Source organism: Aythya marila (genome assembly GCF_965140915.1).
Source record: "Aythya marila genome assembly, chromosome: 21".
NCBI classification, from domain to species: domain Eukaryota; kingdom Metazoa; phylum Chordata; class Aves; order Anseriformes; family Anatidae; genus Aythya; species Aythya marila.
In genome coordinates, this window is record NC_139062.1 from 5,264,787 (window position 1) to 5,292,687 (window position 27,901).

At 46.9% G+C, this 27,901-nt stretch overlaps 2 protein-coding genes across 5 annotated transcripts; one reads left to right on the forward strand and one right to left on the reverse strand.

Moving 5' to 3' along the window:
- Positions 1 to 347: 347 nt before the first annotated feature.
- LOC309886297 (uncharacterized protein C1orf167 homolog) lies at positions 348 to 23,939 on the forward strand. 2 transcript variants are annotated; one of them, XM_082777033.1, is made up of 21 exons: positions 348 to 363; positions 1,356 to 3,211; positions 3,631 to 3,674; positions 4,262 to 4,481; positions 4,672 to 4,847; positions 5,348 to 5,442; positions 5,815 to 5,998; positions 6,265 to 6,446; positions 6,760 to 6,946; positions 7,114 to 7,345; positions 7,948 to 8,129; positions 8,289 to 8,385; positions 8,752 to 8,816; positions 8,894 to 9,102; positions 9,859 to 10,003; positions 12,827 to 13,097; positions 13,668 to 13,776; positions 14,028 to 14,259; positions 14,370 to 14,505; positions 15,265 to 15,375; positions 16,419 to 16,713. In XM_082777033.1, exons 2-21 carry the CDS (start codon positions 2,171 to 2,173, stop codon positions 16,476 to 16,478), a joined length of 3,978 nt encoding a protein of 1,325 aa, XP_082633159.1. In that variant the 5' UTR covers positions 348 to 363; positions 1,356 to 2,170; the 3' UTR covers positions 16,479 to 16,713. The 2 variants fall into 2 exon arrangements, 1 of the variants encoding a protein (XP_082633159.1); XR_014318912.1 differs by lacking the exon at positions 348 to 363 and adding an exon at positions 23,852 to 23,939 and having other exon boundaries at positions 1,387 to 3,211; positions 16,419 to 16,640.
- MTHFR (methylenetetrahydrofolate reductase) lies at positions 17,786 to 27,776 on the reverse strand. 3 transcript variants are annotated; one of them, XM_082777035.1, is made up of 12 exons: positions 27,718 to 27,776; positions 25,240 to 25,491; positions 23,920 to 24,158; positions 23,687 to 23,797; positions 23,313 to 23,506; positions 22,576 to 22,826; positions 21,776 to 21,910; positions 21,308 to 21,488; positions 20,724 to 20,906; positions 19,521 to 19,622; positions 19,172 to 19,291; positions 17,786 to 18,659 (listed from the first exon to the last, which is right to left on the reverse strand). In XM_082777035.1, the coding sequence occupies exons 2-12, from the start codon at positions 25,479 to 25,481 to the stop codon at positions 18,462 to 18,464; spliced, it is 1,956 nt and encodes a 651-aa protein (XP_082633161.1). In that variant the 5' UTR covers positions 25,482 to 25,491; positions 27,718 to 27,776; the 3' UTR covers positions 17,786 to 18,461. The 3 variants fall into 3 exon arrangements, with proteins under 3 accessions (XP_082633161.1, XP_082633160.1, XP_082633162.1); XM_082777034.1 differs by having other exon boundaries at positions 25,240 to 25,671; positions 27,718 to 27,768; XM_082777036.1 differs by lacking the exon at positions 27,718 to 27,776 and adding an exon at positions 25,077 to 25,133 and having other exon boundaries at positions 25,240 to 25,341.
- Between the last annotated feature and the right edge of the window lie 125 nt (positions 27,777 to 27,901).

Genomic DNA, 27,901 nt, shown 5'->3' on the forward strand with positions numbered 1-27,901 from the left:
GTCTCAGCGAGACTGAAATTAGGAATGAGTCAGGTGAAGAACAACCGCTACAATAATCGTGATGGTGTATTGGGTCTGGTACATGGCAGAAAGAACTGGAAAAATAATTGGGGGGGAAAATGCATTAGTTATTAAGAAAATAGATTATGTCTAGGCTCCTGTGAGTAAAAGTCTGGTGCCAGGTTTCAGGTGCTCATGGAGCAGAACAGCACCAATAAGCATGATGGTGTCATGTCCTTTCACCATTCAAAATCTTTTATAGTATTCCTTTGTGATGCTTTGCTAGTTGTCTGGATATTCCTGGGATGCAAGGAGAGCTTCTACAGAACACCAGCCTGCTACATTTTGATGTTATACATTAGGGTAAGTGCCCTAAAGAAGGCAGCGGTGCTTTGTCTGTTCATTCTGTAGTTGCCAACTTCTACTTGTCTTGAAGAAATAATGGAATCTTTCCATTCATGCTACGTTTGACATGAAAGGCAGTAACAGCAGTTCCCAGGGATAATTGCCATGTTGCATGATTATCTACTGTCACTTTAGCAATTGAGTGTGCTCCCCGGGTTGTGGTATGCGAGGAGCACGGGCATGCTGTTTGCAACCAGGGATGACTCAGGCTCAGATGCTTTGGAAACAAAATCCGATTTGAAAGGAGACTTTCTGCTATTTGAGTACGTTTGAAAAAAGATGATGGGCATTTATTTTATAAGCGAGTCTGTCTTTCTTTTCAGACTGCCTCTTCTTTAAGATGGTATAAGTGTGTGTCTTTTTCACAACACTGTTTTCATGTTTTAAATGAAGGATGGAAAAGAGCGCTTAGAGTGACAGAGTGGTTGCTAACTTGTATTTCAGATTTGAGGGAATGAAAGCACAGTCCCCCTGAATTGCACTTTCCTGTTAACAGCAACTTAAGGATCTGTGTTCTGCATGAGACTTTTATGTATAAGAATCTGACTTAGTGGCAAATTAGGCCTCCCATCTATGTCCTAATTCTCCTGAGTTAGGGAACACTATAGATTCTCTGTATATTAAAGAGCATTTCATCCTGTAGTATGGACAAGAAGAAACTGGTCTCTACATAGCCTTGAACCTTTGTGGGGCTGTAACATGATTTGTGAACAAATTTCCATTTGTTATGCAGTTAAACTGTACCTTAAGTCCAGACATTGTTATTCCTACCAGCCTTGGAGAAAATGTGTGTGGAGGAGATCTGAGCTTGGTTTCCGATCAGTGAAAGGCTGGTGAATTGGAGGCAAGAGACTTACAATGAAAGTACCCAAAGCCTATGGCAAACTGTGGAAGATGTGATGAGAAATATGCATTCTCCTTTGTTTATATTTCTTCTTACTTTTCTTCAGAGCAAAGAAACATTCAGAAGAATGTGAACATTGATCTCTGTTTGGGTGCTAGAAGTCGAGTAGACATTTCTCATCGCTGGCCTGAGGCGGCTGCATTTGGTGTAACTCCCAGCCGGGCAGCAGGACAAGGCTGGGTTTGTACCACAGCTCTGTCACCTGGGCAGAGGGAGCCCAGTCCGATACAGACTAATCTCTCCTGCCCTTCTCAGCTGTTCCAGGACACCACCAGTCAGTTCTCCAGATCTCCCGTCCAGCAGCAGAATAATCTCTGCTTCAGGCTGCAGCAGCACAGCTCTCAGTACGTGGCTCACAGGATTCCCCGTCTTGCTTTGTCAGTGTACCCTGCTGTGAAAGTCCCTCAGAGGCACTCTCACCTGGAGGCTTTTTGTGCAGAAGGGAGATGGAATGAGAATATCAACTTCCCTCAGCAACACCATCAGAAAGCAAAGGCAGCTGGTACCTGCTCTGCACCTACTGCTCACCAGCACTGTTTAGAAGGAAGGAATGAGAACAGTGACTACCCAGTAGAAAAACAGCAGCCTCGTGCTGTATCTTGTATCGATCCTGGGAGCCCTTCGCTGGTCAATAAACATTTGTCACTTCATGCTGGAGATACCCCTCTCAGGCACAAATTAGAGCTGTGTCCCTCTTCAAGGAGCTCAGGTGGCAGTGTGAATGCTTGCCGTAGTTCAGCCCTGACTTTGGGGGATCTCCGCCTGCCTAATTTAGAGTCCTTTCAGGTTTTCTTGCAATTGTCACGGATTTCTGCTGGCTTGTACCGTTCAGTCTGGAGGCTGAAGCAAAAAATTGCTTTGATGGGGATACGGGGCTCCCTCCCTCTGGAGCCCAGCTCTTCCCCAGGCAGTGGCAGTTTGTGCTTTGCTCCTGATGATTCAACATCTAGTACCCTGAGCACAGGAGAACAGCTAGCTGGAGTGAAAAATGGTGCTGCTCAGGCCAGGTTGAAATGGGGCATCCCGTTTGCCAAGGGCTGCAGCCTTGATGCAGTGGCAAGGGACTTGAGTCATGCTGAACCTATCTCTGTCTCTCACAGATATGGGTATGTTGACTCCAGCATGTGGAGATCGAAACTTTCAGGTGACGTCTGGCCAGAAAGACTCTCTGCTGGGGTGGGTTCTGCCAGGCTTGTGGATACAAAAGCAGATTCCTCCAACAACTGCTCCCCTCACTTCAGATGCCAGTCCCAGGCAAAGTCAACTGTAGAAGAAAATGGTGGTCTTTATGTTCATACAAAAATTCGTTCTTCTGAAAAGGTTCTTAAAGAAGAGACAACTGGTGGGGCATTCGCATGTCCTATACCTTGGAAAAAAGATCTTCTAGCCAGCGTGTACCCTGAGGGTCTGCAGCTGTCACTGGAAACGTGTTTTGAGGGAACTCAGATGAACGTTGGTGTAGCCATGTATGGGACTCCAAGGGAAGTGTGTTTAAGAGTGGCTTCTCCTTCTGGAGATCAAGAGTTCAGACCAATACAGCAGCTTAGCATTAGACCTGCAGAAGTCAACAATTGTGAGCCTCCTGGGGAGTCCAGCAAAGCGTTAGAAGAGGTTTGTGACTCCACATCACAAGCAGACAGAAGAATGATAGTGGCAGACAGCAGCCACTCCAGCCCTTTCAGTGTTCAGGATGAAAAAGGCTTTGGTGAATATTCTGACACAGAATGTGGGAATGTGAGCAGAGACGGAAGGAGAGATCAATGCTCCTACCAAAGCAGCTGGAGGAATTGGGAAGCTGATGCCAAACTTGACTGCTCTGAAGATCCTTCTGTGGAGAGGCGTGTCAAAGAAGCAGAGTGCTGTGAAGAAGGGAGCCAGGCACAGGAAATTGCCTCCAGAGAGGTGAGTGTGTGCTCACTGTGTAGCATCCCTGCTAACAGGTACTGCTTTTTGCTAGAGGTGCAGAGTTGAAGCACAGCAGTGATGGGGATGCTTGTCCTATAGTTTTCTGGCACCAAATGGCCAGAACTTCCTCTCTGATGATCCTGCTCCATCCCAACATGCGCACCTTTGTCTTGCGTGCATCTTCCTAAACCCCAGCTTGTTCACTTGGTTGATCATGGGAATGTAGACACTTGGTTGTATTCCCAGGATCTACATGCAGATGGGAAGCATTAAGCTGGTTTTTACCCTAAGCTGGTTTTTACTCTGCATAGCTGCAGGGTCCTGAAATTCCAGTTCTGTTAATGTCTGAAGAAACAGTCTTCAACAGTAGGGTAGTGGAATGACCATGTGAGTTACTGTCTTCTGTCTGTTTTCAGGTGTCAGACAACAGCTGCTGCTCTCTGGAGGTGCACAAGCAAAGGTAAAAGACTGAATTTGTATGTGTACTCTGGTAGCTAACGGGAGGAAAACTGCTGGGAAGTGACTGAGGAAGCACATCCTGGTTTTAGGATTTAACCTACATCATTCTGCTATTATTAGATCTGGAGCTACATCCATCTCTTTTCAAAGGTTTACTGTCTGAAATAGCGTGTGCTTTAAAAAACAATTTCTGTATCTTTTAAATTCTACCTCTTTAAATTTAACCTTGGTTGTTACTAGCAATGAAAAAGCATTGGTACTTTGTACATTATTTTTCAGTGCAGCAAATTCTGGCATGCTCACTGCAGAGTTAGTGAAGATTAAGAACTCGGTTTATCCATGAGATGGGATTCAAATTTGTGATCTGTGGATAAGATGTGTGTGAGATGGACACCTTAATTTGGTGTGAGGCTGCAGGTTCTTCACTCTTCAGACAGTGATATGAAATAGTTCTTTTCAGCTTGATGGCTGAAGTCTGATTGCCACCTCCTGGCTGCATTTAATTTTGTCTGTTAACTGGAGATTACTTTTGTGTTTTTTTTTTTTTTTGTTTGTTTGTTTTTGTGTTTTTTTTTTTTCCTCTCAAAGTTTTCAGCACTTACATGACAGACAAATAGTAACGAGGTGTTTCCAAGCCTGGAGGGACCACATCCTCTGGAAGAGGGCTGCAGCCAGGCAGCTTTACAGGCGCCGACTGCTTCAGAAGGGCCTTGGTGCCTTTCAGTGGGCTGTGCACCAGAGGAGGATGCAGCTGGAGGTAGCCCAGCAGAGACATGCCTTGGCTCTGCTAGCTGCCAGCTTCCACAAGGTGAGGATGAGCCAGGGACAGTAGAAATAGTGCCATGAATTTTCTGTTGTCTGAAATGTTTTTCTGAGGTCAGAGAAGATAGAAATTGTATTTGGATAGGGAGGAGGAAGGAATATCTGTGTGAAAGTCAGTGGTGTGGACCCTGGTACTGACGTTCTGCCTGCGGTTTGTTCTGTGGTTTCTCCTTCAGTGGAATGAAGCTGTGGCACAAAGGGGCAAGAAGCAAGCTCCACAGCCTGCACCATATTCTTATACCCAATGTTCATCAGCGGGTTTTTTTGGATTAGGAAGATTAGCAACTATGGCAACCTCAGCTCAGCACCAGCTTACAGCAGCATACTTGCAGGAAGCTGAGCAGGCTTGTAGGTAAGCTGGAAGGATTCTCTTATGTCATCTCAGACAAGTGGAGGTTTACAGACAGCAATATTTTCCTCAGATTGTGGAAAACTTGTTTCCGGGTCTGTGGATGTATTGCTGTGAATAACTGTTGCAACAATTAGTAACTTAAAGCTTCTAAGAATTAAACAATCCTGTCTCAGAACTTCTGTGCACAAGTGTTTCTGTCTGATTTGTCTGACAGAAATACTCCTGTACTGTTTCTTGAGTTCAGCTACCATCTGTTTGTGGGATACAGGTGTAAATAGTATCACGTCATTGGAGTCTCAAAGTCTCTAGCAGGACAGTGGATGTGTCAAAAGAAAATACTTTTTCTGCCTGCTGATTCTGAAAGCAGGAGAGCAAGTCCACACAGGAAAAAAAAAAAAAAAAAGAGCTATCTAATGAGAAGGAAAGCTCTGGATTGTGTTCTGTGAGCATTTGTTTGGACGGAGGGATGTTAAAGCATGCTTATGACTTATGACTTTCAGGGTGGAGAGTGAACTCTGGACGCAGCTTCATCGCAGGCAGGGAGATGAGTTCTGTTGGAGAACTCAAGCAATCAGAGACATGAGACGACTGGCTGGTAAGCACGTGTTCCGTAGCCTTGGAACAGCTCAAGCAAAATCCGTTTTACTATGTTTCTTGATTAGTGTTCAGTTGTTGTTTTGACCTGACTCTTTCAGAACCTGATCCTGCTAATAGCTGGGCCAGTCTCTGGTGGTACAGGGTGGCTCACCTGCCCTGCCATACCTATTTTGCTTTGCTTCTTGTATGAGTTCAATTGCAGCAGATGCAGTTGCTCCAGCAATGTGAGCTGTTTCCCTTAAACACCCCTTAAATGCCTCAGACAGGTGATGTTCAGCCTGGAATGTTTGCTGTGTGACACTAACTAGTTTGAAGATCTTCAAAGTTATTTTTCTTCCTGTCAATCTCTTCCTGCCTTGTAACATAACAGCTTTCAGGCTGTGGCGCCTGCAGAAGGAGCTGCTGAGCAGAGAGGAAGCCAGGTTGCTGGAAGTACGTGCCCTGCTGGAAAAGAAGCGGCTACGAAACATTTTCCAGTTGTGGCGGTCCCAATGCTTAGAAATGAAAAAGATTTTACAACTGACAACTTGTATCCAAAGAAATTTAATTTCCCGGTAAGTTGATGGGGTGTATTTTTAATGTGAGAAGTATTCACTCTGAAAGTCCAAGGAATTATGGAGCCAACCTAGACAGTGATGCATTGTTCCATCTTAAAGCCATTGCACTCTTCGTGTTTTAGGAGTTGTTAAATGTAGTAGTGTCTTTTGGTTGGAGACCATTTCAATTTAGTAATAGCAGAAATTTAATTTAAGGGACTTGGAAGCCAAAGTCCTGAAGAAAATCTGTATTTCAGCATTCTGTTTTTCTTTGGTCTTCTCAGGTGCTTCAGTGTGTGGAAGGAGACTGTTGAGCAGAAAGCATTTTATAGATGCAACCTGGGCCATCTGAGAGTAGAATCACTGAGGAAATACTTCCAGCAGTGGGTTCAGATGCTGCAGATCAGAGAAAACAATAAGCAGGTGATGGTGAACTTCCTCCTTCGGAGACGGAGGCAACATTATGGTGAGCAACTTTGGGCACTTGCATAGTCTTAAGATTTGGAGATGCCTAGGCTCATTCCTCCTCTACTTGTACAGTGGAGGAAAATAGCCTGGTAACAGAAGCTCAGATGGTGTTAACAAATATAATGGGCAGTAGGTGGAGGGCTGGTTGTTCTGGATGTATCGGTGATGCTACAGGCAGATTGGTCTCTGTTTTATAAACCCTGGAGGAAGCCTTAAACCTTGAAAGAAAGCTATTAGGGGGCTGAGCTGGACTGTTTCTTATGAATGCCTTCTGACAAATGTTGTCTTTTTTCAATCTGTAACTGGTTCAGGACCAGCTGGAAGCTCAGTAGCTGATGAGACTGTGACAGAGAGATGTGACAGTCAGCCATGGTGGACGGCAGGGAGATGGTTTCCTGAGAAAACAGGCTACTCTCTTGATGACTTGTGCCTAAAGGTGAAACTGCAGAGAGTGTATCTACTGTGGAAAGTGAGGCTTTACGAGCACCGCAGAGCTGAGTGAGTGATGAAGAGCCCGTTCCTGGAGCTCTGCCCTCTTTAGTAGTATCCATTTGACTTCCACTCCCTCTGGAAGAACTCCTTGTACTATCTGTCATGTCTGGACTAGTGTTCCCCTCTGGTATCTTTTTTCATTCACTTTACTATCTCAGTATCTTCTGTCTCAGTTCTTTCACTCAGGCTCTGGAGCAGTATAGACTGAGAAAAGCTCTGAAAGTATGGCATCAAAAGTTTCTCATGCTGAATACAACTGAACCAAGTCCTAAGCACTCTCACGGGACTGTCTGTGAAGAACCTCTTGCCTTGCTGTTTTGTGAGGACCTCTCAACACTCTCAACATCTTCTGGCTTCCACAGCAGTGCTACAGCTACTCTTGCTTCTCAAAGCTCACTGGAAAAGGTGAGGATGTCTTGATACAGGGCATCTCTGCCCCTACATTCAGACTGATCTGATGTATTATTGAAATTTTTCAAAATTTCTGCTTCAACATGGGACTTATTAAGAAACTGCTTAGTATTTAGGCCCGAAGAGCCCTCAGCCTGTAGGGCCTTGGAGTTTGTGTCATCAGAAATTGTAAAGTTACTTCTCTCTGCATGTTCCCTACTTCATCAACTTCATCATTTAGTAATATGGGGAGCAGCTGAGCTAATATGGTTCTCTTGTGTATTTGTTCCTGTTTGTGGCTACAGTGTGGAAAGGGTGAGATTAAATAAAATCTTATCACTGAGAAAACTGGAAACGGGCATATGCACTGCCTCAGTAATGGCTTGCTGTGTTGTTTTGGGGTTAACCATTCCCAGAGTAGTACAGAAATAACTTTCCCATGAAGGATGTTTACACTCCAGAGCTGCCCTCGCTAGCCTGCAGTTCCTTTGGATATATTCTGGATTTCCATGAATCCTTGCTGAAAAGAGGATTAAATGATATGGTTAGAACTGTTAACTGAATGATTCCGTTGTAAGAACACATCTCATGGCATGTTCTTCTCTCCACACATACAGGAATACAGTTCTAGTGACAGCAGCCAGCAGAGCTGCTTTTCCATTGTGACAGCTGAAGATGTGCCATGTGTGCCATGTTACAGTTCTTCCCTGCAACTGCACCAGCATGTAGAGCTGCCAGCTGAGCTCGATGGGGAGTTGTACTTGCAGGCTTCCTTCCCTTCCCAGAATAGTGGATGTAGGTGAGTTGGAGCCTGGTTCCTGGGGATGCTATTAGAAGTGGCCCCTTGTTTGGTCTGGCAAATTCCTTCCTTCTGGCTAGTCACTCATGTCATCTCACAGCAGCCTTCCAAATACTTTCTCTTTCTTTTCCTGTTCTGACTGATGCTTTTGTCTCACAGAGAAAATTGGTGTGTGGGAGGTCAGTTCCAGACTTTGGCACTGCAGAATCCAGAGAGTAATGTCCAGCCGCTCATTGGTAACTCTGTGTGGAAAGAGGTGAGACTGAAAAACATACGACTGCTTTTTTGCATAGCCCAAATTAGGAAAGAGCCTTTGGGTTTCAATATCAGCAGGTGAAAGATATCGCTGTTCTTCTCATTTTATGTTCAGACAAGAGGTTTGGAGAATTAAGGCATTTCTCAGAGCAGCTCTTCCCTTCCACTTTCTAGTTGAACTGGAAGTTGGCCGTGTATCTAGAATTTAAAAGAGGTGTTAGGCCCTCATGTTTGGATGTATGTGTGGTGTGACGGGGTTACCAACAGGAAATTGTCAGCTTTCACAGAAGGCACAGCAGCAAGAATGGGCTGAGCTGCATGGGTTGACTGTGTCCGAGCAGGATCTTTTTGCTTTTCTGGATTACAGGACTGCAGTTCTGAGAGGGAGTTGAAGAGCTGCTGGAATCAAACAGAGAAATCCTGTGTGCAGAGGTACTTCTTTGTCTGGTCATCTCTGAATCTATTTGAGTTGTTCCTACAGTTGCTCCAGTGACTTCTGTCTTTCTCAGAGTCTTTCTCAGGTGGCACCACAAAGCTGTGGAGAACCAGAAACAAAATGCAGCAGCAATCCTTAAACATCAAGCTCATTGCTGCCAGATGGCTTTCAGCCTGTGGAAGAGGAGACTGGTCCAGAAAGTGGAAGCTGACCAGAGATTCAGGTGTCACATCTGGCAGATGACTGCTGATGCTCTGTGGCGTTGGCATTCCTACTGTCAAAGTGAGTTACCCCATCCTGCAGCAGCACTTCTCTCTGTATGAGAACACTGTGGGAATGGCTGGGATGGAGTTACAGCTGCTTCTGGCTGTAACTCTGCACTGCTTATCTGGAATGGCACACTAGTCCAGGGGCCAGGGAGCACCTTATTGTTCTGCTGTTCTGCAGTGCTTTATGCTAGGGGAGATGCTCCTTGGGAGGCTGATTGGAGAAGGAGCAGATCTTACTTACCTGCACTACCAAAGGAATGATTAAGTAGTGCGTTTTAGCAGCTAGGGAGTTAAACAAAGTTCCTATGCTACACTGAACTTAAACATGTTTCTTCAGACCCAACTGTCAGGCTTTGCTTCAGTGGGAACAGGGCGTATCTTTAGGGACTGCTTAACAGTCATGATCCTGTCCCTCAAGGGATTCCAAGTACTTTAAATGTGTTAAATACTTACACTGTGCCAGGGAGGGAGCACTCACAATTTTTGATGTTAAACTGCCTTGTGGATGAGAGTGGAGTTGATCTGTGATACCTTGCTTGGAGGAGGAATAAAAAATGGAGGAGGTCTGATACTGCTTCCTGAACAAAAACCAGCTTGGGGAAGGGTGAACTGAATAGTCTTTTCAGCTGCTAAAGAGAGGAGAAATCTTAGTACGGCCCAATTCAGTATTTGCAGCAGGTATATTTTCTGCTCTTGTCTGGACTCAGTGATGGAGGGGGTGAGGGAAGAAGTAGGACTCAGCTCAGCAAGCTCTTGTGTTTTCTCACAGGGAATTGTGCTTTGAGAGAGCTGCAGCAACGGTGGGTTCAGCACAGCCACCAGAAGAAGAAGAGGTTGATCCTGCAGACATGGTATTGCCAAACAAGGCAACTGAAAAATGCTGCTTTGTTCCAGGAGCGTCTCCTCCTGCACAGGTTTGTTTCCTGCCTTTGAAGCATTTCCAAGGGAGTCTGAGTGAAGAGCAATTTATGCAGCGGTGGATCCTGTGTATTCAGAGCAGAGGTTGGGTTTGAAAGTACTGTTAACTTGTGCGTGTGTGGAGCTTCTGCAGTTCTTCCCCAGGAGTGTTCCTACATTAAAGGGTCCGTCACCCATAGCATCACAGTCCCTCCCTTGTTCTTCTCAGGAAGCAGTATGCTGTGCCTGGCTGGAAGAGGCAGGCTATGTTTAAAAAACAAAAAGACTAATTTCTGAACGCGGTCTGAAACCTTGCTCTTTTTAAGTCTTGAACTATTGTGTCCCATGCTGCATAGAAGAGGAGGATTGTTAGCAAGTGAATCTCTGGACTTCTGTCAAACTGTATTTGTCCCACAGGAACCACCGATGTTCCCCTTCCCTGATAAGTGCTCTAGGGGGAGGCCTCCAAATGGGTAGCTCTGAGTTTTGCAAAGCAGTGCTCATTCATGTCTGTGTGCCTGAAAAGCTTTAGCACTGGAAAACTTGGTGCTGTATTTGTGCTGTTGTATACCTTGCTGTTTGGAAACTCTGTGGCCTACAGAAAGGTTAATGCTCAGCTTTAAGCTATTAGGTTTAGCAAATAACCCTTATCTGTAGCTATCAGCTATTCAAAACTGTTCTTTCCAGAACTTCTGCCTACTGTCATTTATGCTGTGTTGAATTTGTAGACTAGGCAAGGCAAATGAATTGATCTAGCTGGGAAAAGTGAAAGCTCTGTTTCCACCGGAATTATTCAGTATTTGCAGAAAGGAATACTTATTTTTGGGCAGAGGCCTTATGTAGATCTGACCTTTCCAAACCTGAGACTTTCAGATTCTGGACACAGGATGTTGATTTTTCACGTAAGCTAATGTGAAAAATCAAGATCACTATACTCCTGCAGAAAAGCACCATTCAGTAAAGCCTGTGAAGGGAGAACTGTGATACTCAATTAACCTCAGTGTTACAATATAGGTAAAGCTGTAGTATGTTTTAGTCTTACGTTACGGTACATAATGTAAGATCCTGAAAACATACACATTAAATCTGAAGAGTGAGGTATTTGCTGCTGATCAATACCAGCTTCATTTCTGTCTTAACTATTGTTCAGTAGCTTTCTCATTGAAATCTGTTTTGTCTGTGTTTTTGTTGTTCGAGGCTGTCTGCCTGAAATGCGGTGAGGTTTCCAGCTGTAGTAAACCTGGAATAGCATTTAAGTGGTTCAATCTGAGATATTTCAAGAGTGTAAGGATGAGTAAGGTGATTTATGCCAAGGATTCATTTAAGGCATGGGAAGTGCAGGTTTGACCCTAGCAGATTTACTTTTGAATTGTAAATTCAGCCTGAGAGGAGACAAGATCTGCCGGGGGGGGGGGGGGGGGGGGGGAGGCAAAAAAGGGCAGCAACAAAAAACCAAAAACAAACATGGTAAAGTGGCTGTGGTGTTTAGGTTCTACACTCACCCCCACCCAATTGCCTTTTCTTCTGCAAATCAATCCGTGTGGGGACACCTTAGCAGGAAGTGTTCCACAGAAGTCCTTAATGTTGCTCCTTCCTGTGGAGTGTCTCCATCGTTAATCTTCCTTCTGAGCTCTCCTTTGAGGGAGAGCTTCTAATTTCTCACCTGGACATCAGTAAATAAATCAGTTTACCAGTCAGCTTGGACATGGTACAGGCTGAGCCCCCTCTCTTCTGAGGGGTGCATTTTTCATGCTAGGATAACCTGCAATAGATTCTCTTGATCTTCAGAGAAGCCTGCCAGGCAGAAGATATTTACACCTCTGCCCTATGGTTCAGTGAGGCAATTTGCATAATGAAGGTCCAAGTGGAATGAGAAACCAAAAGGACGAGCCAGGAGTTAAAAGCAGATTTGCTTCTGGGGTTGCACAAGGGGCCATTCTTGAAGCAGGTACAAGATATAGGAGAAATTGTAGTAGGTGTAGATTTACAGTGCTGTTAATAGTAACTCCTTCTGTAGGTGTTTCTCTTTTTTTTTCTTTTTAAGATTGAGGGGGGGATAAAATGGTCTGCACAAAGATGTATTTTGTCTAGCCATATATCCCATGTATGGCAGGTCCTTGTTTTGTTTCAGGCAAGAAAAAGATGAAAATCTGCATCTTCATAACAAGCTATCTCAAATCCAGCCTTGTTTTACAGCAAGCAGATTTAACTGAGTCTGCTGGGATCTGTGCTGAAGGAGATTTTGGCAGTTTTATTCTCATCCCGTAAGAAAAAGCTTTTGTCTATAAAGCATTATCTTAAAGATCAGCTGCTGGCACAGAGAAAGATCAGACTAAATTTTTTTTGAGGAATCCACTAGCTGTAGTGGCAGGGCAGCCTGGGGAAAGTGTTTATGTCAGCAAAGGTAAAATGCTATAATACTGCATTCAGTTTGCAGGGGTGTTTGAAGAGCAGAAATGCTAAAATGGCCAGAAAGAAGCAGTCATACTCCTGGGCTTCAAGGAGTTGGAAGTACCAGCTCTGGGAAACTTAAGTAAAAGGAGGGGAATTTTTTTTAGCAGAAAGTAATTGTAGCCAAGGAATCTGGGCTCATAGCTCCCAAGGACAAGGCACTGGAAGGTACATAACACAAAGAAAGATACGTAAATGTTGATAGCAGGTGGAGTAACAGGGAACAGCCTGTTTTCTTGTTGAATGCCCTTTTGCTTGCTTTAGTCACATGTATGTGATACTACACAGTGGGTCAAGAAGGTGGAATTTGGTCCATAATCTGTTCACTGCTGTATCAGAAATGTGACTTTGGGTATCTGCCACTTTTCTGTGTTTGTATTATTTTTCAGGTGCCTAATCATCTGGGTCCAGGTCACTGCCTATAGACTGAGGCAGCAGGAAGCCCTCTCTTTTTTCCGAAGAGCCCGAGAGCACCATCTCCTAGTAGCAAGCTTTGCTGAGTGGAGGGTGAAATTCTTGACAGCTAAACAGCAGGTGCTGAGAGAGGAGAGAGACCACGAGTGGCAGGGACGTGCTCAGGCTAAAGCCTGTCACCGTTGGCGAGTGGCCTCGAGGGGACAGCAAGCCTTCCGCCTAGGGTCTGTGGCTGCTGTGAAACAGGTAAGAGAGGAAGGGCCCACTGAGACAATTAAGAACTCCCTCTTCTCTTCTGAAGACTACGGAGGGGTTGTCAGGCACTGAGATGCATGGACAGGGCTCATCAGAAAACCTGTTTGGACTTGTTGTGACTGTGGCGACTGCTTAGTCTCTGCCTTGAAATTCTTCACAGACTGTGCACACAACTTCATAATCTGGTACTGATTGCAGCCACCATCTGGATCACAGCATTAAGGAGCGGGGACACTTTGACCAGAGAGACAAGTGCACTCCTTCCTCTCTGCTCAAAGATGAGATAGGATAATCACTGCCCCTGCAGAGCAGGCAGAGCTGTCAGAGGTGCATACAATTTCAAAGGGTTCACAGCCAGTAAACCACAAGGAGCTGGATTGATTTGGAAGGGCTGAGTCAGTCCTGCTGGGATCTCATCTGTACAGTTTCTAGCCTGGGGTCTAGCACATTAAACTACCTGCAGGGTTATGAACATAAATGTACCTCTAAAGCTAGTTTGTGTGTCTGTGCTGTACGTGCAAGTGTTTAGTCTTGGCTACAGCTGTGTTAATTCTGTTTCAGGCCTGCAACTACTGGACAAAAACAGCTGCCTTTTCCCAGTGCTCACGGCAATGCAGTACCCTGATAGGTGCTAGGAAGAGCAGGAAGATGTCTCTGTCTTGGTCCCTAAGTAAGAAGATGCTCCCTTTTCTCTTCCTTTCATGGGACCATATGGGGAGGGTGAGTGTGGAGGAAGGGGAGCAGTGTTTGCCAGCCAAATGACTGGGATTTCTCTGTGAAGCAGGTGCTCAGGGCATTCAAATATTGACTGTGAATTGCTTCTGGTTTTAGTGGCCAAAGGACTGATGGCTCATGATCAGCTCTGATCTCTCCCTCTGGCTCCAGTGTTAATTCCTGTGTGATTCTTCTTTTCTTTGCTAGAAAGGAGAGGATGCAGAGAAAAGGCTTCAGCACTTGCTTCCTACTTTGGGCTTTTTCCCAGTGCTGTTCGCCGTTGGCTGGTGATCTACAGAAACCAAAGGAGAGCTGAAAGGCTGCAGCTCCCTCAGCTGCTAGAAAGACATGGCTTGGTAGGACCTGCTCCTGCACATGCCAGGATCCAGGAGAGCAAAGCAGAGGTGGACTCTGAGGAGTGGGATGAGAAGTGGCTTGGGTAAGCAGAGTGGAGGGCTCTGAGCTTTGTCTTTGTGCTGCCACCAGACAAAGACTCCCCTTTGAACCCTGTTGGGCTGATAAAGCTCGTTTTACTCTCCTTGCCTATAGGAGGAAGTATCTGAGGTGGTGGCATCGCACAGTGATGCTGCGCCGGTGCCAGCGTGGCAGGAGGCTGCACTGTCTGGCAAGGGGGTGGCATCAATGGAAAGAAGCCAGCAGGGTGGTGATGCTGGCACAAGTGTTGGTGAGTATCTGGTACTGCTGAGGGTGGCAATGATGGATGTTACTGGGCAAGCCTGCTTTGCTTGTAGCCTCACTTTGTGCCAGGAGGTGAGACCTGGGCATTTAACATGTGGTGTGCGTGAGAAATCCCTTTTTGTTTCTGTGGCTGTTTTTGCCATGCAGGCTTTTAAAGAGAAATCTGGTAAACTGGTATACCCAGCTATTTAGCTGTGCTTTGCTCCATCTTACGGACAGGAAGCTGAGACAGGATGATCTGTTCAGACTGTCTGCAGCCTGTGCAAAAAGTACATAGCAAGTACTACAGTCTGTGTTCCCGAGCATCCCTCTGGAGTCTGCAGCCTGCTGAGGGATGTCGTGTGGTCTTCCCTTTCTGCACAGGCCCCAGTCCTGTGGAACAGACCCATGGTCTGTCTGGCTTCCTGGTCACTACCTCTGTGAGATGATGTGCTCCGACCTGTCCGTGGGACAAGGTGATGTGACATGTGTAGCACATATTAACTGAGGAGCTGCATGGTGTCTCTTAAAAGGGCACCAGCCTTGCCCCAGGGTACTGTAACTTAATTAGCCACGATATTTGCAGTAGACAGTAATTCAGCGAGAGCTTTGTTAGCAGCCAGCATTGCTTGTTGTTTCTTAGCAATGCAAAGTCATTCAAGAGGGCACTGGGAAAGCAACTGGAAGCAAGGTGGAACTAGATGGAAGTGAGGTGGTTTGGCTGCCAGAGTCCATCTAATCTGTGTAGTGCCTTTCTTCCTGGCAGGACCAGCAGCGGCTGATAGAAAAGGCCTGGAGGGCATGGAGACGACGACACTTACAAAGTTGTGTGGTGCAGAGCTTTTTGGAGGTAGAAGCCAGGAGCTTACTGTCCCAGGTAAGCACTTAAGACTGCTTCTATTCTGACATATTCCTTTGACACAAGGCACCTAACAGTTGCACTGTCTCAAGGGTTAAAAAGTTTAGCTCAGGACACCAAATGCAGTTGTGCAGCCCTCGCTGAAGAGGGCTATTACTCATTCCTGCCTGGAAGGTGAAACAGAATGTAGGGATGTTGTCTGGGCCCACGTGCTTCTTCTCTTGCTCATGTAAAGTGTCATGTCAGAAAGAAAATTAACCACAAACTAGCCAGATGCTTGAGGAATGTGAACCAAATCCTAGACACTCATGACACTTTGTTCTGTGGGAAACAGCTTCCTCTTAGTCTGTGGCTGGGTTTGTGCCTTTACCAAGGAACCAAAATGTGGAAGGTGATGGGCTCTGTGACTGACCAACAAGCACCCCAAAGGGACAACTGGTGTTCCCTGTATCTCTCCCCTTAGACAAAGCGCTTTTGTAAGGAGAAGTTGAATACATCAAGAGATGGGGCTTGTCCTTAACAAAGGGAAATAGCTTCCAGCTTTATATGGGTTCATCTTTAGTTGTTAGTCACAGCTTTGTGCCAGCAGTCAATTTCCCTGACATGTGCCCCTTCCCCAGTGTTATCAGATGTTAATCCACTAATCCCCTGCTTCTCAAGAGTCCACTCAGGGAAGAAACAGGCTCCGTGTTGTTGCAGGAGGGCTGTGGTGACTTGCACCCAGGGTCAGGCAAATAGCTATAAATTTGGGTGAGCAGGCAAAGCCCAAGATCTGAAATAGCCAGTTCCCTCCTCTGCTTCCAGAAGATCCATGCAGGATTAAGTCTTCCTTTAACAAAATGAGCAAGTACTGAAACGGAGGGCATTGTCCCATTGATTTGTACTCTCCGCTTGCCTTGTTGGCTACAATAACACAAGGGGTTCAGGGGGAGGCTCTCCTTGAATGGTGAGGTGTTTGGTATGGCCATTGCTAGAGGAAGAGCTGTGTTCATGGGTGCTGTGAGGGTGGCTGGATTCGCTAATAGGTAACTTCAGCATTTAATTTGTCCACTCTATTTAAGGCCTTTGGAAGGTGGCGCCAGCTAACAGCATTCCAGCTCAAGGACAAAGGACACTGCTGAACGGTGGGGGCCTGTCTGCAGCTGCTCATTTCAGGAGCGGAGGATACAGCTGGCTGTCACAACAAAGAGCTGGGCCGTTGCGATCAAGAAAGCAGCAAATGCTCTACTCACGTAAAAACAGTGCTGCAGGCAAGAAGTGTGATAGCCAAAGGACAACCAATGGTACCTAGTGAAAGGTCCTCTTTAAAGGACTGATACTGTACTTCCCTACAGCCACAACCTTAAACTTACTCCCTTTTGTTGTGAGATTACATCTCCTTCTCTTCTAGACCCTGATTTTGTTGGAGTTCTGATTAAAGGTCCAAAAACACCTTATAGGAGCTCCTTTTTTTTTTTTCTTTGCTAGATGAAAGCTTAGTGTTGTGCATGGGAACAAACAAGCACATCGGTCTTAAAGAGGTGAGCAGGAGTGTGCCTTTGGATTCTACAGGATGTAGCATTTGCAAAGTTTGGCCTGTCCTTTGTCAGTGTGAACCGTAGGCCTTTATTTTTAGATTTGGCTCTTCCCCTAGGTGGGGGAATTCCCCCATGGCCCCCACCCCCTCCCCAAGTCTATCAGCTCTTCATTAAGGCTTTCAGTGGGTGGCCAACCTCTTGACTGCTTCCTGCTGGTTCCTTTCTGTGCTGAATGGGCTAGGGATGAAGAAACCTGCTGGGAACAGCTGAGCACCAAAAGCTTTGCTGAGGCAAGACAGGCGTGTCTGACCCCCCAACCTTCCCATTACTTGCTCCTGTGATTGATGCCCTGTAATTACCCTGGATATATGAGCCCAGTCTCAGACAGCTGTCATGAGAGGGTCTAAAGAATTTGGAAAAGGCTTTTCTTCCTTGCTTGTTTGAAAGAGATGCTTGCAGCTTGGCAGGGATCTTGAAATCCCACTGGGAACTGCCCCAGGGTCTTGTTTTTCCTAGCCTGTGGTAGCTTTGCAGGATTGTTAAGGACACGGTGTAGCCCCCACAGCCTCTCATTTCAATGTTGTGAGGCCTAAGGCTACTAGCGTCATTAGGTCAAGGAAGATTAGGTTGTTTTTCCATACTGGTACTGGAGGACTACAGCTCCTGTGGCCTTACAGAACTAAGCCAGAGGCTACAGCTGGTTGCGTTCGCTGAATTTTAAGATTTAAGTTTTCTTTGCTCTACCAGAGCTTTGTCTGTACTTTGTTTAGGGCATGTTGAAAATGGAAGCAGAATAGGCCCAGGTCCAATTGTTCTCTTAAAACTTTCCCTTGTTGTACTAGTGTGATTAGTTTGCAAACAACATTATTCTTTGGACTGCTTACAAGAATCTAGTCTAGTGCAAGAGACAGTTGTATTCATGTAGTTTATTATACTTGAAATAATGTGATTCCTATTTGGTCTCATCCAGAAGTGAAATTCATATACTCCTATTAAAAAACAGGAACTGTAGTAGAGGCAAGTAGAAAAGTGGGAAAACTTGAACCGTCTTCTGGAGTGAGCACAAAAGAGATATTGTCAGTTATGATGCAGTACATCTTCGGAGTGTAATATAAAAGCAGCTTGGGCTTCTTTGAAGGGCTGGTAACCACTGAAATATTTTCCTTGCATAGGCACTGCTGACAGGAGTGTTTCTGCCCCCAGGGCAGTGTATCTGGGATGAGAATGTTAACCAGAAACCCACTAAGTTTTGCCACATTGGTGCACCAGAGTTCTCCTATGCTATAATCAACATAGCTGTGATTAGCACCTTTCCATCCTGCAGAACTAGGCTTCAAGCTCAGGCTGGATCCTCACCTCAGAAGTTCAGAGGGTTCTGGTTGCTGTTCAGTGAGAGGAGGTCAAGGAATATTTGTGTTGGGGATAGAAGAGCATGTAGTGTGGGCATATATCTGCAAGCTTGCCTGGCTCTGAGCAGAGGTGCTCACTGGGTTTAGGAGTGCATGGTCCACCATCCTAACAGGAGCAGCTTTTTGGCTCCCTGCAGTCAGTGAATGGATGGAAGAAATAAGGTAGGTATTACGATTTTCACTGCTGAGTTGGAGAGTTCAAGAGCTCGAAAGTATCATCCACAACCTGCCAGAGGCAGTTCTCAAGTGGGAAGTCATTGTCCACCAGGTTGACCAAGTAATAATTGTCATGGATATACTGGATGATCATGCGAGAGGGTGACTCCTCTTCGTAGAGCTTGGCCCACTGCTCAATCCACAGAGCAAAGGCCTCATCCTGCCAAGGAAAGAGAGATGTTTGTAGGGGTGTCATGCACATTTTATTCTACCTCACTTGGGAAAAACTGCATCACACATGCCCGGCAAGCCTGGGGCTGGTTTCTTCTCAGTAAAAAGGGCAAGAGCTGAGCAAGGAGCATCCTGCTTTCCTGTCAGTGGGAGGTGCCCCAAGCATAACTGTTCAGAGCTGAAATGAGGCACGCTTGCAGTAAAATGGCTCAATACTGCCCCTGTGCGTGTAAGAGGGGAGGGAGAGCTACTGCTCAGAGCTCTGGGGACTAGTACAGCAACAATGTCCTCCCCAGCCCCTCAGTACAGTTTCTGTGAAAAGTTCTCACTGGAGCAAAGCTCTACATGCCCCAAAGGAGCAGGAGGAATGATATCTAGACCACGTCAAGCTAATGTCACAACAGTCCTCAATTGCAGTAAGTGTTATGGACTGAAAATAAGCCAGACACTCTGAATTTCCAGGGTATCACAACAACATATCCAGCAGCAGGAAGGACTCACCTTCCAGGAGAGGAAGCTCACAGGATCCACTACAGTGGGCTGGATGATCTCTCTGCCTGGGAAGATACCCCAGGTGACAGCATTGGGTTGTAGATCAGGAGCATTGGTGATATTCTGGCCCTGCAAAGAAAAGAAAGCCTTTGAAGCAGCTTCTGGAGGAGGGATTGAGTGAGTCAGCAAGTACATTTATCCTGTCCTTGTTAAGAGATCAGATGGCTGCTGCGGGTCACAGCTGACTTGTTTCACTTCCCCCCACCCTTCATGTTGCACTTTGTTCCTGGGGATGTCTGTATCTTAGCTATTTGCCTCTCTCCCAAGGTGGTGAAAGTATCCTGTAACTGCAGCCTACCTTGACATTGACAATGTGGTAGTTGACCCGCGACTCATATTTCTTCAGAACTTTGAGCAGTGCCGTGACGATCTCATTGGAGGTGAAGAACTCTAGGTAGGCCTGTGGGGATGTGGAAGAGGAAAGAGTAAGAGCCTTAACTCAGGGCAGAGCTGGGACACACAGAGGCAACCAAAAGAATGGTTGTAGACTGTGCTGCTTAGAAACCAGGCAGCTTAAGACTTACACATCCATTTCAGAAACATGCACTACAAAGGAGACTTGAGCAAAGGGCAAACCAAATTAGTAAGAGATGGGAGGAAAAAAAAAAAAGAACAGAGGTAACAGCCCAAGAGCAGCCAGTTCAGGAAAGCTACAAGCTTCTTGTTCTGCACCTGTGTGAGCAGACAGGCTGGGATATGCTCTAGGCACTGTAACAGTAACTGCTGGGCCTGGAAAGCAGCCTGTGCCAGAGCGCTTGGAAGAGGCCTGAGCTGGACTTCTGTTCTGTGTGGTCCCCCATGAACAGCAGTGTCTGGCCAAGGCAACCCAGTCTAGCAGGAGCAGAAGTCTGGGGTCTCAGCTGGGCTCTCCAACACACCCTCTCCTTTGTCCTGTCTCATCTTTTGTCCAGTCCTCCCTGTGAGTTTATCCAATCTAATTCTGTAGTTGCCCTATCTACTGCTGTTCTGTGCTTGGCTGCTCTCAACAACTGCTTCCCCTCCCCCCATTTCCTGGCTATTGTGTGAGATGATGGATTTCCCCTCACCTCAGGGGAATATTTTTTTTTTGGAAACATAACTGCATTTACCATCTGCTCATTTCATGGTTTCAGCAATTTGAATCCCTTTTGAACAGAGCTGCTTTGTTTCCTACTATGGGCCACTTGCCTGGCATTTACCTTGACACAGGAGATTCCTATCACAGCCATTAGTGGCAAGGCTGTAGGGCCTGGAAATGCATGACAGTAGGAGGCAGACAAGGGAGATAAGACTACCTGCAGGCCAGAGAAGTAACCTAGCAGCTGTCTGAACAGCACAGCAGTAGTGCTGTGGTAGGGGCAATTGGTGGAAAACTCTGCCTTAGAGAAGGACAGATGGAAAAGTTAAATAAATACCCTGTTGAAGATATTGGGATAAGGAACCAGCAGAGGTATTGTCTGGGTGAAAGCCTAGGACCTCCCTAGGAAACTGAAACCAAACCTAGCCCAGAATAGTGCAGTACCTTTTGGAAGACATAACCTCCGCTAGGCCCCCAGCCTACGATGGGATCAGTGGATGGTTTCCCATTGATGTTTGGCTGGGAGTTGATGGTCAGGATTCCTCGTCTGTTCACCTTCTCCAGCTGCTCCTTCAGAAGGTTGGTTTCAGTAGCCAGAGGGTCATCGTTCCAAGGCATACACGTAACCTACCGTGAGGAGAGAGGATGGCTCAATATGTGCAACAATCCTTTTTGTTTACCAGCTGGGCACTGAAGGAATTCAGAAGTGCCCTAGTGGTCTTGAACACTTCTGCCTGAGGACAGAATCCCCGTGTTTGTTTCAAGGGGCAGGGTATTCTCAACTTTAAGAATGATTTCCATAGTCAGTGCAGACCTGTCTGTCTTGTCCTACTGTGCCCTTTTATGTTGAGCCCTAGCTCTGGCTCCTGGATTGCCTGTGGTAAAGGTATGAACTTAAGTCCCCTTCTCAGCAAGTCCTTTTAAGATAGAAAAGTGCCAATTCTTGTTTAGAAGAAGAAGGTGATACCAGGAGCAAGAGGAAGTACATTCTGTTGTCTGTGCCACGCTGGTGCTGGGTCATCACTCACCTTGTGTCCATTCTTGTTGGGCTCTCCACTGATGTAACACGTGAAAACCTCAAAAACACTTTCCTCACAAGTCAGTTCTTCTCCCCACATCTTCAGAAGCTCCTCCCGGGGAGACTTGCTCTTCAGGTAGAAGAGATAATAGTCCTTCAGCTCCCCAAAGGCTGGAGAGGAGGAATTACCCCTGTAAGCAGAACAGATGAAAGATTAAGAGGCCACTTAGGAAGATGCACCGATGTGGTGATGCAGGAACACAGCCACCCAAGAAGAGAAGCAGCCACCTACAGACCAGAAGCCGCAACGTCTTGATGCCATTCTCTTCACCTCATTCAAATCCAAGCAACTGGGGGCTGCTTTGTTAAGAAAACATCTCATCTGCCAGGCCCAAAGCATGCCTAGGACACCAACTACAAGGACCAACTGTTCAGTACCACACCTCTACCTCCCTGCCATTACAGGCTAACAGCTTACCATCGGCCGTTAGGGAAATCATCCCATTCTTGAGTTCGATAGATGTAGCTCTTTGGCCTGGAGGCCCAGAAGATTGGCCGAACATCCTCAACTCTTCTCTTGGGGTGAGCGCTGACTGCCCAGGGCAGAGGCCGCCTGCACAGAAAAAATGGAAGCTGAAGATCTGCTGACTGTCCTGGAGAATCGGCCCATGGAGAGAGCAAAGAACAGGGGATGAGAAGAATTCTATTTGTCAAAAAGTAGAACAAACCTCTTCTTGCTTTATGCAAAATCTTTTCCCACTCAGTTCCCTCACAGATGCTGGGTAGGTGTCTGTTAAACGCAGAACTAACACCTGAGATGGGATGAGGTAAGGGAAAAGCACTGTATGGAGCTATTTTTAACAAGAAAAGTTAACCCTTTTCTTTTGCTTCCTCTTGCCTGTGGACTCAGAGAACCCATTCCCTATCTCAACTGTAGAGCACCCTAGAAATCCACAGTGGAAGCTTACAAAGCACCTAGCCTTCAGGACGAGTATTGGGAGTCTTCAAAAAGAATACTTCTTCCAAGTGGTAGCCCTAAAAGTTTAGATTTTAAAGTTCCAGAACAGGCTACTTTAAAGCCACTTGATCAAAATTCTTCTGTCAGCTGCCTGCTCTATTCTCCCAGCTTTTGTCAGAGACCTGCAGGAAGGCTGAATTTCCAAATGCAGAAAGATACTTAAAGACAGCAGAAAAGAGATGCCAACCCATCCACCGCTTGTGCCTTTAGCAGATGGAATGTGTAAGATGAACTAAAAGAAACCAGCATACTCGTCTCACCTGGGGTCCTCCTTCCAAAGGCCAAGGCGCTTAAGGACTTCAGTAGTAGCCACTTCCCGATTGAGGGTGTAAAAATGGAGCCCATGCACCATGCCACTGTCCAGCAGCTCCCGGCACATGGACACTGCCAGCTCTACCCCATAGTTCCGGATAGCCGCATCGTTATCCTTGATGGGTTCGATCACATCTTTGATTTCTTGAGGCACTTCCAGCTTGGAGAGCTTCACCAGCTGGCGCAGGGAGTGGTAACCCTGGATGAGGATACAGAGGATTTCAGTCTTTCCAGACCCTTTTCTGATGTCCCAGTAACAAAGGTATTTCATCTCAATTGTGTAGCAGGAGACTTCGAATTGGGGGCTTCTGGATTTTGTGCTCCCAGGGCCTCATCCCTGAGATGGTAACACAGCCTGGTTATGTCAGCTGAAGTTATTGTTGAGGTTATTTCTTCACATTTCTCTGCTCAGTGCCTGAGCCCAGCATGCTGATGATAACTAACAACTCAAGAACAGTAGACTGTTGTCCTTTATATCTCTCTTTGCTATATGGACACAGAAAACCTTTTAAGCTTATGCCTATGCCTACAACTTTAATTTGGCAAACCACCTACGGATCTATCACATTTAGAACCCTCACTTCCCAGAAAGTTTTGAAGGGTATTTACAGACCTCTCTTAGGCCCTGACCCCAAAACACCTAACGTTCTTATTGCCTCCCCAAGCCAGAATTATTAGATTTAACCTGTATGGGGAAGATGCCAGGAATAATGGGGCAGGTGATGCCAATGGCTTGACAGTCCTTCATGAACTTGATAAAGGTTTCTGAGCGGAAAAAAAGCTGTGTAATGATGAAGTCTGCCCCAGCAAGAACTTTCTCCTTGAGGTGCTTCAGGTCTGCCTCATAGCTCTCTGCTTCAGGATGGCCCTTTGGGTAGCCTTTGGAAGAGGGGAAAAAAAAAAAAAAAGCCAAACCCTGATGGTCAAGACAACGCAATAGAAATTAAAAGTAGCCAATGTGATTGTGCTGTCATTTACACCCCAGGTCCAGAGAAGGACTGCTGGGCTGATATCCCCATCTCAGACCCTACCTCACACTCTGCAATGAAAGATACATACCTGCCACACAGATGTCAAAATAATCATCAAATTCATTGCGAATGTGCTTAACCAAGTCCACAGCATAGTTGAATCCATCTACTTCTTCCTCCCATTCCTCACCAGCAGGATCTGGAAAGAAAATAAATCCATTTCCTTCAGCTGTTATTTCTTCATTTTACCCAGAAGTTGAATGCAGCAGCAACACAACTCAGCACTATGCATTTTAAGTGCTCTAGAACAAAAGGATTCACCTCCACGCAATGCCATGATGTTCTTCAACCCCAGCCGCTTGGCTTTCTGCAGATGCCCTGTGATGTCATCCTTGGTCTGGTTGCAGCATGTCATGTGCAGGATGGTCTCCAGGCCACAATAGTTGACTGCAGTGTTGGCAATAATCATGGAAGACGTTTCCTTGTCAGATCCTGGGTCCCCTGCAGGATGCCATGTCACATCAATGAAGAGCGGACCACCTGCTCCCATGCGGTCAAACCTGTGGATTTTAGAGGTGTATTACCTTACCAGGTAAGCAGACTCCCTTCTTTATGCCAGGGATATCTTGCTCACTGCTGGAATGCCATCAACAAGCAGAGAAAGCTTGGATGACAGCAGTAGGAGAGACAAAGAAAAGTGTTGAGCCAAGAGTTTATTCACATTGGCCACTTGCTAAGGATAGTCATCATTTAACACTGTATGAGGAAGGGCTTAGAAACTCTTGAAGAAACAAGCTGAGTTGTCTCTGTAGAATAAATTTCCTCTCAGCATGCTCTGTTAGACTGATAGATCTGATAAACATTCCTTTTGAGATGGAAGGCTATGCCAGAACCTTCTGTTCCCAGCTGTAACTCATACAGGCCACAAATATGGAAAGATGGACCAGATCTCTGAATGGAAAAGACAAAGGCACCCCTAGCTTGTTGCCCCCCTACCTTGTTGCTCTCCTGCTCCAGGCCAGAACACGAGCTTCTGTTTAAAGTAGACCTGGCAATGGCACACAGCAGTAACAGAAAGAATTACAAAACTTCTCCTCCAGGTTGAGTACATGGTGGCTCCTGGGGCTTAGGCTCCAGGAGAACCTTTAGTGCTGGTGGAAACTATCACCGTTCATTTAGCACGTAGATGGAGACACCACTCTCAGACTAAAACTGTAGTCCTTAGTATTACAGAGGCACAAACCACAGCAGCTGGATGATTCTGAAAGCAATCTTTCCAGAGACTTGCACACACTGTCCATAAAATAGTATTTTCTGTTTTAAATAGGTACTTGTCTGCTCTGTTGTGCCCTAGTACTTTGTTTGAGACAGTGGCCTTGTTCCATCTTCAGAGCTTGTGAGAGGGAGAACAGTCTGGCACCCTCAATAACCCCACTACGACACTTAACTCTTCAGGGCCTCCAAGGAAGATAAGTTACCTGGTGTCCATTACCCTCCTCAGCAGGAAAGCACAGCCCCATTACCTGCTTCGTCACCTGAAAGGGGAGACAGAGCACGGGGCAGAGCCTGCCTCATTAGCTTTTTCCCAGCCCTCCACCAAAGACACTTCATCTGTCCCCTCTCCCACCCCGCAGCCCTCACCTGGAGATGAGATTGACCGCAGCATTGGCTGTGCGTGGAGGGAAGAACTCCAAGGAGAACCACCTGTCTCCAGAGTCCTGCCGGCGGCGCATCTTCTCCCGCAGTCGCTCATGACGCTCGGCATCGAGCACGGGGGTGGAGCAGCGCGAGCTGTCCTTGGAGCTCTCGCTCCCGCTGCTGCTGCCGCCATCCGACTTGGAGCTGGAGCTGGCACTGCAGGTATGCTGGGTCTCATTGACCATGGTGAGCTCTCTGGAGGAGGGGAACACAAGGAGCACGGTGTGTATAAGGCAGGATAGATCTCTGCTAGGAGTTAGCGCTGGGGTGGGCAGTAGATGGCAGCAGGTAAAAGGAAGGTTATGCCAAGACCATCGTTAATCATCAATCGGCTTCTTTTGCTAGCCCTCTCTGTAAGCTGCAGTGGGGGTTGTGCTGAAAACACAAAATGAAAACAATCAATTTAGAGCATGCTGGAAGGAAATAAACAGAGCAGTTAGCTTTGTGCCACCCTGATGCACCTCTTTTGTGCCTGCTGGGTCAGATTTGGTTCTCAGAACAGTCAGGTCAACATCACTTTTGCCCTGGCTACACCTTAACAAGCCACGATGCCCACGTGCATCAGTTGAGGTCATCTTTGATCTTGTGGTCTTGGGCTGGACATGCCAGCGGACTTTTTCAGCTGCCCCTTGGACTGTATCCATCTTCACAAATTCCCATCTGTTTGCTCCCAAAAGGCAGGGTTTCTTTACAATAAGGGCAAGTGCTCATGTGGCAGGTAGACAAGAATGCACAAACTATTCCTCCGTCAGGAAAAAAAAGAAGAATCCAGTCTGGAACAGGGCATCCTGACAAATTCTATCTTTTGTTTTGTCTTTATGGGCAGCCTGTTGCATTTCTAAGCTTTAGTCATTCTCCACTAGACACATCTTTTCCACAGGCATTTGTCACCGTACACACTCAGCTATTTCCTTCACGAGGTACCATGCTCACGTTCCTTTCCTCACTGATTGTGGCTGCTTGGAAACAAGGTCAGCAGAGGCCATTGCTTTCTTCTCTGCCTTGTAAAACGATCAGCTGTACTTGTTTAGCTTTACAGAAAGGAAAACAGCACTGCAAGTACAAGTGGGTCTAGGATGCCCAACTCCATTTAGCTCCCTGGGCCATAACTGCTTGATATTTGCTCCCAGAAGTGTTTCACCTGATGCCTTGAAAATGAGGTAGTGATTACAGCTAATTAGATAAGAGCTGCCATAAAGTTCGGATCCGCGTTGTTTGCTTATCCAAGTCAAAGCTTAGACTTGTTATGTAATGACAGCCTGCTGTTTCCCAGTGACATCGGAGGCTATTTTGGAGGAAATTGTTGCACAATCTAATGCACATTTTGTCCTTACAGGAACTCTGAGGGTCTGGGTCATCCAAGCAGACTCTGAACTCTTCTTCTCCTGTTTACACTAAGCTGGCAACCAAGCAAAAACCCTTTGGGAGAAAGTCTACTTTTACCACCTGGGGACCTCTCCCGCTGGCAGGAGATCAGAGAAAGGAGTGCAGGGTTCCTGGGGCCAAGAGAAACCTGGAGTCTCAAATCTCTCATGTACCAACGCAGCGGGTCACAGTAAAACCAGCAGCTACTGACAACTCCAAAAGCAACCTCTGGCACACTGTTAACAGCCTGCCCACAAGCTCTTTCAAAATAAACATGCCTGGCATCCACGTGGCACTAATCTGGGGAATTATCTCAAAGCACACGGCGGTGATCAAGCTAGCGGGTCAGAACTGCACGTGGTCACATTTCAGAGGAACATGCTACAACCCCTCAGATAAATCAAAGACCTTGCAATGTAACACCCAGCATGCAGGAAGGTTTGCTCAGTAATGCCTCTACGCAGCGAGGCTTTCTCTGGAGGAAATCTCCTTATCTCGGCAGCAGTCTAGAACCACAAAGACAATAGAAACGCTTAAAGCGTTATCTACAAGCAGCCTTGGTAACAGCTTCCTTAGCCTCACGCGCATCAGGAACCTGATGGGAGAAACTCACAGCTGTCCTAAAGAGAAAAAAACATCTCAGTAAGCAGCAAAGGCAGTCGTAGCATATATAAAACGGGGGGAAACACTAGCAGCTGGGGGGGCAGCGCTCCCCAGTGACCCCTCTGCCACCGGCTGGGCTCGGGGCAGGGATCCGCGGCGCAGCACGGCGATGCTCACCGTGTTTACCCCATCCCCGTGGCACCCCTTTACCTCCCCTCAGGACATTTCCCACCCCACAGCCCGGAGCTGACCCCCCCCAGAGCTCCGCACCCCCCGGGGCAGCGCCTGCGGGGGCCCCACGCGCGCAAAGCCGCAGGGCTCCGAGGCACCGAGCCGTGCGTGGGGACAGCCCTAAAGCTGCTGAGCCCGCTGGGACACCCCCTATAAAGGGCAGCACGGCCCCTATAGGGGCGGAACGAGCCGCACCCCCCCCGTCCCCAGGGCCCCGCTCACCTGGCGGCGGGGCCGGGCGCTGCGGCCCCATCCCGCGGCGCTTTAAGCGGGGCCGGCGGTCACGTGCTGCCCGGCGCTTTCCCTTACCCAACATGGCGCCGCGGCTTCACTTCGCTCCCCTCCCTTTCTCTCCCTAACCCCCCACCCAACCAGCCGCCGCCGCGGAGGTCACGTGGCGGAGAGG

Excerpts from the sequence above, each read along its gene's own strand:
- MTHFR (XM_082777035.1), bottom strand. The coding sequence starts at position 25,481 with ATGGTCAATGAGACCCAGCATACCTGCAGTGCCAGCTCCAGCTCCAAG. Across the intron at positions 21,911-22,575 it reads CTTTGGAAGGAGGACCCCAG|GCGGCCTCTGCCCTGGGCAG; the intron begins GTGAGACGAGTA and ends TTTTCTGTGCAG. Across the intron at positions 19,623-20,723 it reads GAGGTTATGTCTTCCAAAAG|GCCTACCTAGAGTTCTTCAC; the intron begins GTACTGCACTAT and ends ACATCCCCACAG.
- LOC309886297 (XM_082777033.1), top strand. The coding sequence starts at position 2,171 with ATGGGGATACGGGGCTCCCTCCCTCTGGAGCCCAGCTCTTCCCCAGGC. Across the intron at positions 3,212-3,630 it reads AGGAAATTGCCTCCAGAGAG|GTGTCAGACAACAGCTGCTG; the intron begins GTGAGTGTGTGC and ends GTCTGTTTTCAG. Across the intron at positions 5,443-5,814 it reads AGACATGAGACGACTGGCTG|CTTTCAGGCTGTGGCGCCTG; the intron begins GTAAGCACGTGT and ends GTAACATAACAG.